Source organism: Sceloporus occidentalis, unplaced genomic scaffold, assembly GCF_023333645.1.
Source record: "Sceloporus occidentalis isolate IW3139 unplaced genomic scaffold, rSceOcc1.0.p SCAF_4, whole genome shotgun sequence".
Classification (NCBI taxonomy): Eukaryota; Metazoa; Chordata; class Lepidosauria; order Squamata; family Phrynosomatidae; genus Sceloporus; species Sceloporus occidentalis.
Window position 1 is genome coordinate 177,873,096 of NW_028316984.1, and position 12,407 is coordinate 177,885,502.

At 42.9% G+C, this 12,407-nt stretch overlaps 1 protein-coding gene across 2 annotated transcripts in view; it reads left to right on the plus strand.

The window, feature by feature from the left end:
- Positions 1-10,125, plus strand: part of PPP4R4 (protein phosphatase 4 regulatory subunit 4) — a 152,567-nt gene extending 142,442 nt beyond the window's left edge. For both annotated transcript variants that reach the window (XM_089522456.1, XM_089522455.1), the window contains exon 25: positions 9,026-10,125. In XM_089522456.1, the coding sequence (XP_089378582.1) occupies positions 9,026-9,050 (25 nt within the window). In that variant the 3' untranslated portion in view covers positions 9,051-10,125. The remainder of the gene's footprint in view (positions 1-9,025) is intronic.
- The last annotated feature ends 2,282 nt before the right edge of the window (positions 10,126-12,407 follow it).

The window sequence follows — 12,407 nt, forward strand, 5'->3', positions numbered from 1 at the left end:
ACTTTTGAAAGATATGCCCTTGCCGGTAACTCCACAGGTGTCTCCTCGATCCCGACACTCAACATGGTCGTCTTCTGTGGATTTGGATCTTGAAGCACCTTATTCAACTCAGTCGTTGTTCATCCACAATCCAGCCTCTCCTACTAATGATATTAAAATGAACAGGTAGTGAGGATGGCAAATGCTTTGGAAACTCTTGAAAATGATTGCCAAATGTTCTTGGGACACCCCCCGCCACCATCGCATCAACCTTTTAAAAGATTGCGAATTTCTACCGGATCTCTCCTTCAGCTTCATCCTGGTTATTTGAGCATCCAAAGCCGAATTTGGCCATTGTAGAGGGATCTCAATTAGCTTTCACTTCCAAGACGTCCACTACACCAATGGAGACAGAAAGCAAGAAGGTCAACAGCTTGGCCAAGAAGTTTTATGCGGCCTTGGTACTAAACCACAAGGTGGCAAACTACTTGGCTTGTATGGGAGCTTACCAACAGCACCTTATGGAGCCTATGTTACCCATTTTGGACAATCTCCCTGATGATATGTGGTCCTTGGCATTAGCACTTCAGGTCGAAGCCCACTCAACTGGAGGCCAACAGATCACTTCAGCCCGCCATTCTGTGGATTGTGCTGCAAAGATTCTTTCAGGAACCATTGCCCCTAGGAGACGTGCTTGGCTTAGGGCCTCAGATGTTACCCCGCAGGCTTGAGCTGCCATAGAGGATATGCCCTTCGATGATTCCGGACTCTTTAATAAAGAGACGAATGGGAAGTCAAATTACAAATACAGGATTAAGAGAGCTACCAAAAAGCATGGTATGTCAACCTCCTCCTCCTAGTCCAGTGATGGTGAACCTTTTAGAGGCCGAGTGCCCAAACTGCAACCCAAAAGCCACTTATTTATTGCAAAGTGCCATGTCCCTCTGGCTTTCTAGTAACAAACTGTGGCAAACTCTATGCTGGGGCGATGGCACATGTGCCCACAGAGAGGGCTCTGAGTGCCACTTCTGGCACGCGTGCCATAGGTTCGCCATCACTGTCCTAGTCTCCCTCACATTGGCGGTATAGGGGATAGCATCCTTGGTATCAACAGCAAAGGCAATACCATTACCAGCAATAGGAGCAACTCTACCAGGTCCTTGACCAACCTTGACAGCGTCATCCCTCACAGTTGTCTTCTTCCTCTGGTTGTCGGAAACCCATTCAACCTCTGTGCCAACAGAGCTACTGTAAGAAGGATGCAAACCAGAGAAAGAAGAGGCTCTAAAGTGATGCTGCATGGCCCTGACTTGGCCCTTTACAGACCAGTCTGAAAGGCTGGCCAGGAGCAGAGTTTGGATGCAGCATCCTGACGACGCATGCCTGGCTCTGCTCCCCCCAGGCAACCTGATGCCGTGTGCCGCTCCAGACACACACAACATCAAGGTGCACCTCCAGCTCTGCATTCAGATGATGCAGCACTGAAGGGGCACTATACAGCCATGCCTCAATGGCTAGGACACCCTTTACAGCTCCTTTTTGCGCCCTTGGAAGGCGCGACCCCGATCTGGTGCAAAAATGGGCGGCTGCAGGCCACCCCTTACTTTCAGCTCCGTTCAGGGATTCACTTCGGCACTTTTTGTACGTCTGGGTCATGATTACGTCCAACTCATGGGTCCTTGAGATCATCTGTAGGGGTTATGCTCTCGAGTTCGAAGAGCTCCCGAACACCAGGGCTGTCATCTCTACCCCCTTCAGACACCTTACTCGACAGAGTGTGCACTTTTGTTAAGGAAAGGCACAATCGAACCCGTGGATCATGCTCAGGTTCATCAGTGCTTCTATTCCCGATATTTTATTGTTCCCAAAAATGATGGAGGCCTTCAACCTGTCTTGGACCTCTGTCTACTGAACTCTTCTCTTGTGTACCGCCACTTCCACATGGTAACCCTTGCTTCTATTTTGCCCTTGTTACAGAAGGATCTCTGGTTTGCAACCCTCGATCTCACAGATGCATATTTCCATGTCGGGATATGACAAGACCTCAGGAGATTCCTTGCCTTTGCCACAGGGACTGAGATGTTCCATTACAGCAGTGGTTCTCAACTTGTGAGTTGCAACCCCTTTGGGGGGGGGGGTTGAACAACCCTTTCACAGGGGTTGCCTAAGACCATCGGAAAACACATATTTCCGATGGTCTTAGAAACCCAGCCACCATGATGGGTTTTATGGTTGGGGGTCACCACAATATGAGGAACTGTATTAAAAGCTTGTGGCATTAGGAAGATTGAGAACCACTGCATTACAGAGTGCCTCCCTTTGGCCTTTCTACAACACAAGAGTGTTCACCAAGTGCATGGCTCCCATTGTAGCCTACCTTCATCAACAAGGGATTATGGTCTTCCCCTATTTCAGCGATTGGTTCTTCACTGCCACATCCCAAGAAGACCTTCAGAAAGACATTGAGTTTGCTTTGCCTCTTTTGGACTCTCTTGTACTCGTAGTCAATATGGAAAAATCCAACCTGGCTCTGTCCAGACAGATCAGGTTCATCGGGACCATCTTCAATTCCGATGAATCCATTGCGTTTCTGCCATCAGATAGGTTTCAGACTCTCTCCAAAGCAGTTCGGAACTGTCTATCTCACAAATGAATCAGAGCTCATACTGCTCAGGTGGCATTAGGACACATGGCACCGACGACCTACCTCACTCCATGGACGAGGCTCCGGCTGAGACTCTTTCAAGCCTGGTACCTCTCAGTTTTCAATTCCTTGGAGGACTCCCTAAGCAAATGGCTCATGGTACCGAGGCCTGTGGCCCAGTCTCTTGGCTGGTGGCTTGATCCCGAAAATGTATGTATCAGGATGCCCTTTCTGCAACCTCAGTCTCAAAGCACCCTGACTACGGATGCATCCATGGATGGCTAGGGAGCGCACACCTCCAGCCTGATCAGAGATGTCCCTTCACATCAATCCGCTCGAGATGCTTGCTGTGGAGAAAGGTCTTCAGGCCTTCGAAGCCATCCTCCTAACCAAGGTAGTCCTTTAACTGACAGATAACACTACTGTCATGTACTATCTGAACAAGCAGGGAGGAACAAGATCCCAGACACTTCTTGAAATCATCCTTCACATTTGGAACTGGTGCCTCCCGAGGGATATACTCCTGCAAGCTGTCCACCTCCCCAGGGAGAAAAACGAATTGGCAGACCAGCTCAGCAGATTTTCAAATCATGCCATGTGCTGTGGCTCTATCCTGAGATGGTTGCCAACTTGTTCCAAACTTAGAGGAGACCAAATATCAACCTGTTTGCCACTCATGTCAACAGCCACTGTACTCAGTTCTTTTCCTGAATCTGGTTACCAGGCTCCCGAGTAGATGCCTTCCTGTTCAAGTGCTCAGGAAAGATGGTTTATGCCTTCCCTCCCTTCACACTCATTATGAAAGTTGAAGCCAAAATGAGAGTGGACCGCTCCGAAACCTTCCTCACCACATCATGGTGGCGAAGGAAGCCATGGTTCGCTCCTCTCCTTCACCTGTCCCAAAGAGAATTTCTCCACCTTGAGCTCCGTCCTCACCTCCTAACACTTCACAGAGGCTGAGTTCACCAGGATATCGAGACCCTTCCCCTCGTGGTAGGGAGAATCCATTCCTAGAGGCCCTCCCAGACTCAGTATGGACTGTCATCCTGGCTGCTCTGAAGCTATCGACAAAGAAGTCCTATCTAATCCAGTGGAACAAGTTCCTAGACTTTCTTTCTGCTAAGGACCTCTCTCCATCCTGTGTCTCGGTCCCAACTGTCTTAAGAGTTCCTAATGACTCTTGCCGACTCGGGACTCTGCCTCACATGCCTAAAGTGCTGTCTATCTGCTGTATGCTCTCACTACCACTTCAAGGGCCAGCCTTCCCTTTTCAAGGATCTTCTGGTAAATAAATTCCTTAAAGGATTTAGCAACCTCCACCTTCCATCCTTGGTACTAACCCCAGCGTGGTGCCTGGACCTTGTGCTTTCAAGTTTAATCAACCAAGCCCTTCGAGCCTATGGCAACTCAAACAGAATCCAGGTAAGACAGAGGTACTCGTTATAGGAAACCTGAGCCTGGGTATGGAGTTATGTCAGCCAGTTCTGGATGGGGTCACATTTCCCCTGAAAGACTCTATCCGCAGCTTGGTGGTGCTCCTCGACTTGTCGCTTCACCTGACAGCTCAGGTAGATGCAACAGTCAGGAGCCCTTGTTATCAGCTTCAGCTGATATGCCAGCTGCGCCCGTTTCTGGAACCGGAAAACCTTGAAATAGTAGTACATGCACTGGTAACCTCTTGATTGGACTTCTGTAATGCACTCTACATGGGGCTACTCTCATGCCAAGTTTGGAAACTTCAACTTGTACAAAATATGGCAGCCAGGTTAATTACAGGTACTTCTCGTAATGATCACATAACACTGGTTTTGAAATCCCTTTGCTGGCTGCCAATTAGTTTCCGGGCAAGGTACAAGGTGTTGGTGATTACCTTTAAAACCCTACATGGCTTGGGTCCAGAATACTTAAGGAACGCCTTCTTTAGTACTGTCCGTCCCACACTCTAAGATCCTCGGGAAAAATCTACTTCAGCCCAAAAAATCTAGACTAACCTCAGTTACACAGAGGGCCTTCTCCACTGCTCTCCGAAGCTATGGAATGACCTGCCAAAGGAGATCTGCCACATTTCTACTCTTACAGCCTTTAAGAAGGCTCTTAAGACAGATCTCTTCCAGCAGGCCTTTCCTACCTAGTTCCTCTCCCTGTTTACTGTGACTCACGTCACTCTGTCCACCAATTCTTCTCTTAAATTTAATGAGAAGAATTAAATTTAAATTAATTAAAATTAAATTCTTGCCTCAAGAAGAAGAGCCCTCCCTCCGTGCCAACTGTAATCATCAGATCAGAGAGGGAGTAAAAAAGACAGGCCCAATTCCATCAGGTCTAGCTGTGAATTCTGTGACTTACGTTGCTCTCTTTTATTTTATTTTATTTTATTCTCTGTATTTTTATTGCTGTAAACCACCCGGATTCCTTGTGATTGGGGGGTGTATTATTATTATTATTATTATTATTATTATTATTATTATTATTATGGCCATGATAGACTTGAGATTGCTGACCTGGGAAACAGCTTTCCTTGTGGTCATCATATCTGCTCGACGGGTGAGTGAACTCTGTGCCTTGCGTGTAGACCAACCTTACCTTCGGTTCCACAGGGACAAAGTGTTCCTCCATCCCGATATCACTTTCCTTCCAAGGGTGGTGTTGTCTTTCCATATCAATCAGGACATTGTTTTGCCTGCGTTAGCCCCGAACCCAACAATGGATGCCGAGCTCCACCTCTTGATGTCCGACGGGCGCTAGCATTCTATGTGGACAGAACCTCGGGTTCAAGGCGCCTTGAGAGTCTTTTTGTCTGCTACTCTGAATCCAAGAAGGGACTGCTCAAAGATTGTCTAAGTGTGTGGCAGGTACCATCCACCTTTATTATGAACTCTCAGGGAAAACACCTCCTACTTGGATTCAAGTCCGGGCTACTGACAAAACAAATAACACTGACAATTGTACTTTCAAAGTTCAAGAATTTATTGTTGTATAAATAAATACAACTTGTTTGAACTTTACAACTGGTGTCATGATACTCCCTCCTCCACTGACTGAAGCTCGTCAGTCTAACCCATTTGTGTGATTTGCGGAGACCATGAAGAAGGAGGACAAATTGCTTACCTGTAACTGTATTTCTTTGAGTGATCATCTGCAAATTCACACAAATCCCGCCCATCCTTCCCTCACCCGTGTCCTGTTCATTTTATTTCCTTTCTATCACTGCTATGCAGCGCACTTATGGAACTGAGAAAGAGCGGGAACACTAGGGGGCTTATAAGAGGGTGGATGGAGCTACCACCAAAAAGTTGCAATTGAAGTTTTGCCCAGTGATTTCTGAGGTTTGCTGTGCAGATGCAGAATAACTCATTTGTGTGAATTGGCAGATGACCACTTGAAGAAATACAGTTACAGGTAAGCAACCTGTCCATCTTCAGTGTATAATATGACTGCAATATCCATTCCAGACAGTAGTACTTGTATTTCTGATTTCTATGCATGGATGTGAAAGCTGGACAGTGAAGAATGCTGACAGGAAGATAATCAGTGTATTTGAAATGATGTGCTGAAGAGTTCTACAGATACCATGGGCTGCTAAAAAGGTTATTGAATGGGTCATAGAGCAAGTCAAGTCTGATCTCTTACTAGAATTGAAGATGACTAAAATAAGGCTGTCTTACTTTGGCCATATCATGAGACAGTGTGACTCATTGGAAAAGACAGTAATACTTGGTAAAGTGGAAGGCGGTAAGAATAGAGAATGAATACAGACGGATTGATGCAATCAGTAAAAGCATGGCCCTGACTTGGCAAAGACTGATCAGGGCAGTTGATGATTGAGCACTTGGTGGTCTCTCATTCATGGGCTAGCCAGTATGTCAGAGTTGGCTTGATGACAAATAATAACAATAAAGGATACAACTTGAGTGGCATCACCTTTGTGAACTGCTTTGGTGTATGAATGCTGTAGAAAAATGTGGGATTGAACATTTTAGTACAACAGCCTCTGGGTTTACTAAGTAATCCAAGTTTACTAATTATGTGTGATTCCACTTGAAAGTCTGTGTAATACTGCAGATATATCCCAGGGTGTATTTCAGTTCTACTCAGCGGGCAGCATTGGGAATTCCCAGATGTCTGAATCAGCCCTCAGTTTCTGTAGGTCCATGAATTTGTAACACATCATAGAACATAGAAGGCTTTCATCCAGTAAGTGCTTCAACCCACAAGAGACCCCTTCACATTAGAGTGTTTTTGGAATAAAACATGTTCAAACCCATTGCTAGCAAATCGACTGGGTGAAGTGAGTCATCCTCAAATAGACAGCAGATGTGAATCATAAACATTGGGAATAACAAAAGGCTTTATTCTGCTACTATTATGCAGTTACACTGGGTTTGGTTATATTATCCATTAGCGTCTCTGCTCATTGTGGAGAGCTTTAGAATTTTTCTTTCAACATAAAAGCTTATACTTACACTCCTACATAGCCACATATTCAAATATATATCTAGAGAGGAATCAGGTGTCCTTGCTTTGCAAGATGAATCACTGCAGAGAGGGTTAGGGTGAGAATGTGTGTAATAATTTGCAACATGGGCATACAGTTCTGAAGTATATGGCAACATTCTAATTAATTCCAGGAAGAGAGCATCACATTTCAGAAGAAATATATCTTTGGTGGGAATTCAAGGCAGATGTTCACATATAAGTGATAATCATGTTGCTTTTCATGTAACATTAAATACACATTTTTCATCAGGAAAACATTTGAACTGGAAGTTGAGAATTCTTAAATTCTTGGCCCTTCTGTCTAACACACTTGGGTTCATTGAAAGCCTTATGTTCCTTATTGTTACTGGAAGCAGCAGAATCTGACCAAAACCAGGAGGCAGAAAGTACCACATCATATTGCGACATCCTATTGTATACATGGAGTGCTGGATCCCCATTGATCTGATGTTGTGAGGAGAGAGTGACATATAAGAAATGAATAAAATATATGCATAACTAAGACTATGATTCAGTGAACTAATTTAGTCACCCTCAAGGGCTTAGACTTGTCTTTTGGAATTACTAATTAGGTAACATGTCATGAAGAAAGGGTCCCTACAAAACAAAGCCTCTCCCATTTCTAAAGCAGTTTGATGCAAGGTACAAAGCAGAGCCATTTAAGAAACACCTCCCGCCCAGCATTGAGATCTAGGTATGTTCTTTCTTGGATCTCAGCCAGAATTATACGTCCTTTAGTGAGGCTTCAGTCCTAGACTAAAGATAAAAGCCCTGGAGTAAAGATATAAAAGGCCATGAAGCACCTGCAGCAGTACTGTGGATGACACTATGCAAAAGCTGCAGAAGTACAGAAATGACCTTTTATAGTTCTTATCACTACCATGTCATATGTTTCCCCCAGTGAATGCTATCTTATATTCAGTCACATTTAGTCTAGATTTTCTACCACCAATTCTCGAATCAAAATAGCCCCTTTTTGCAAGCCAGGGAAATACGTGTTGCCTAGCTACAACTTCACTCAGATGCCCACGTGGTCCTGAGTGGAATTTCAAAGGGTGTCCACACTTTCTGCTTATATATGCACCACAGTATTATTACTGATCAATTATAAAACAATAATTTGGAAAAACAGAAATTTAAGATGCAGATGCTACAGTCCATTATAGTTTACTACCACATCTCAGAGGCCTTTAATCTGCCTACATTGCTTTTGCATGTGCCCCATCCCCTGAAATGAATAAACTCCCATATCCTATATAGTGTTTGAACTACAATTCAGCTTTGCTGAACACCCATCTGCTCTAAAGAATTAAAGTGACTGAAGTTTTATATCTCTCTTTTTGAGGTACCAAACTGATGGCCTTGGGAATTGTAGATCAGGGGACTGAACCAGAGCTCGCTAGTAAAAAATTCTAAATGCCTCACCAACTACAAATCCCAGAACTACCAATTTTAGATGGAGCTGTGAGAAACTGGAATGAACCTGATACAGCTTGTAGTGCAGATACATCCTTATTTTCGGGATGGTAATAGATGGACAAGTTATCTTCCACACAAATGAGAACTCTACATACAGTTTGGGAAGCTCCCTAGAGATTTCTGTGTGCCAAAGAAAGCATAGCAACTGAAGTGAATCTGGAATAGAACTGGGATGGGAAGAAAGTCTTATCAAGTTTGGGTCAAGGATATTCACATGTTTTCCCTGCTATTTTTAAGCCTGGTAAGAGAAGAGAAACCTTAGGCATTTTACTCAAAAGAAATATGTTCAGGATTTCAGAGAAAAGGTAACTGAAGTACATATGTCAACAACATTTTGTTGAGATATTATAGAGCAGTGATGTTCAGCAATTCTGTTTTATGCTTTTCCAGACCACATGTGGGTTCATGAGTTTTGTTTTTTAATAGGAAAAACAGGAAGTCCAACTCGTAGAGCTGAGGAAAGAACGAACGCACACCAAAGACCGCTGGGGGCAACATGGCTGAGGGCTTGGCAAAAACTGGAGTACAGTACAACCTTGAACATATGGACCAGAGAGGAGAGACTGACTGCATCTCACAGTGTTAACATCTTCTGTCAGTTAAATAAATTCCTCTGTTGTAAAATATCTTCATAGAAATAATGTAATATGTGCAGAATTCCAATGTTGTAAGTGAAGTGTTTAATTCAATGTTACTTTAGCAATGTGCTTAAAAACTGTTGCAGCTAAAGAGACAGGGTTTCCCTTCCCTCTGCCTTTCCCCCTTTCAATTATGCCTTTTAACAGTTCAGGTTATTCGATTTGGAATACAAGTGCCCTCTACTTTAAAACATACCTATTTTATGAGCTATGGGGCTCCTAATATGCCTTTGCTATGGAACTAGGACCATATAAGTGAAACTGCTCTGCATATATGATTAACTGACCCTTGACACTTTAACAAAAGCTTTTAAATATCCAAGAAGCTTTAACGTGGAGCTTGAACGCATGGACAAAGAAATATGGAGAAATGTATTCATATAAAATACAGTTGTGCTATAATTTTAAATAGGATTGCTTATCTGGTGTATAAAAATCTCAAGAGGATTTCTTTTAATCTTTTAACAAGAACAAATACCTCCAAAAACATATAAATTATTTCATTAGTTTCATATAGCAATTTTTGTTGTATAAACACATTGTTTTATCTTCTGGTATTTCAGGTTGTAGTTTCTCTTTAACCAACACTTTAAAAATGATGAATTAGTTTTTAATTAGTAGTTATTTCAAGCTATCATGCTTTTTGCTATGTCCACAGCATTCTGTTTGTATTCATGCTAACATTTCTATCAAAATTTGCCTGCAACATGCAGTTCTATTTAAAGAGTTCTATTTATGCCAATACTTGAGAGAGACTGTATGAAGCTATTGTCAGCTTCTCTATTTCACAAATGCAATCAGCAAAACTATATTGATATCAGAAATCTGTTTTTTAAAATATATTGGTGTATGATAAAGATAATCTAATTTGTGAATGAATATGCGTGTGGTTACTTTTTATACTGTGAGATAATGAATGCTTTGCATACAATAAAATGTAGGAGATTATAAAATATTTTTCTGTTCTGGGTGGTGGGAGAGATCAAATTTTCACAATTTAAAAAAATTATTTTTTTTAAAAAAAAAGATGGGCAAACTAATCCTATGTTCACTGTACCAGCAGCTATTCTTCCTGGCCTAAGAGCAGTGTCATAAATTTAGGATTCTGTAACCAACTACCAGCAGATTCAGCACTACCACAATAATTACTTGTAATTAAAAGCTAATTTAGTAATGTCTATAAAGGCTGTAATAATAATACACATGATTTGTGTACAGAAGGGCTCAGTTCAATCCTAGGCATCTCAAAGTAGATCTAGGAATCATAGAATCATAGAGTTGGAAGAGACCGCACGGGCCATCCAGTCCAACCCCCTGCCATGCAGGAAATCCAAATCAAAGCATCCCCAGCAGATGGCAATCTAGCCTCTGCTTAAAGACCTCCAAGGAGGGAGACTCCACTACACTCCGAGGGAGTGTGTTCCACTGTCGAACAGCCCTTACTGTTGGGAAGTTTTTCCTAATGTTGAGGTGGAATCTCTTTTCCTGTAGCTTGCATCCATTGTTCCGGGTCCTGTTCTCTGGAGCAGCAGAAAACAAGCTTGCTCCCTCCTCAATATGACATCCTTTCAAATATTTAAACAGGGCTATCATATCACCTCTTAACCTTCTCTTCTCCAGGGTAAACATCCCCAGCTCCCTGAGTCGTTCCTCATAGGGCAAGGTTTCCAGACCTTTCACCATTTTAGTCGCCCTCCTCTGGACACGCTCCAGTTTCTCAATGTCCTTTTTGAATTGTGGTGCCCAGAACTGGACACAATATTCCAGGTGGGGCCTGACCAGAGCAGAATACAGTGGCACTATTACTTCTCTTGATCTAGGCACTATACCTTTATTGATGCAGCCTAAAATTGCATTGGCCTTTTTAGCTGCCGCATCGCACTGTTGACTCATGTTCAATTTGTGGTCTATTTGGACTCCCAGATCCCATTCACATGTAGTTTCATTCAGGTCATTGATAAAGATGTTGAATAACACTGGGCCCAGGACAGAGCCCTGTGGGACCCCACTGGTCACTTCCCTCCAGGATGAAAAGGAGCCTGGAAGTGCCACAGTTTTTCTAGTTGTGGTTTACAGTCCACACAATCCCTTACCATGGGCAGTGCTGGCTGAGGCTTCTAGGAGTCTTGAGAGTTTTAACTACCAAAATAATAAATAAATAAATTGGGAATGTGAAGATTTCCTACTCCTTCTATAAACAGTAATGAATTAGAAGGACCAGTGCTCTTACTCAGTACAGTGAACCTACCTATTTTAATATATTTATTTATCTGTATGCTGCCTTTCTCCTAAATTGGACCCAAAAGATGCTTAAAAACAATAACATTTTAAAACAATTAAAAACATCAGATTAATATAACAAGTTAATAATATGAAATCGTTAAAAACACACTAAGTTAAAAATAAAATCATTAAAAACACAAAAGCAACCATCCTAATAAGAAGCCTCCCTGGGTGCAATGACATATTAAAAGTCTACCTAAAGATAAAAGTTTTGGCCTGCTGGTGAAAAGAGAGCAAGGAAGGGGCCAGCCTAATTTCCTGTGGAAGAGAATTCCAAAGGGTGGGAGCAGCCACTGAGAAAGCTCTCTCTCATGTCCTCACCAAGTGAGCCTGTGATGGTGGCAGGACGGAGAGAAAACTTTCCCCTGAAAATCTTGAGTTTTAGCAGGTTTGTGTGGAGAGATACAGTCCTTCAAATACTTACATGCCTTTGAAACTGTCACCACCCACGAATCATGGCACTGAACATCAGCCACATGTCACTTTTACCCATAAAGAGAATTATTGTTGGCATGCACCTTCAAATTGTTTCAAACTTATGGCTACCCTAAGGTGAACCTATCATGAGATGTTCTTGGCGAGACATGTTCAGAGGGGATTTGCCCTTGCCTTCCTCTGATGCTGAAAGACTAAGACTTACCCATGGTCACCCAGTAGCAAAGTTGTAGTCCGACAATCTAAAGATTACCCGATGCTGGCTCTTCATTGAGGGAATACAAGAATCCAACTATGGGAACCTGATTCTTCTACTGTCTAAAGCAGTGGTTCCCAACCTGTGGGTTGGGACCCCTTTGATGAGGGTCGCCTAAGACCATTGGAAACCACCTATTTAATTACAGTTATGAAGTAGCAACAAAAATAATTTCATGAAGAACTGTATTAAAGGG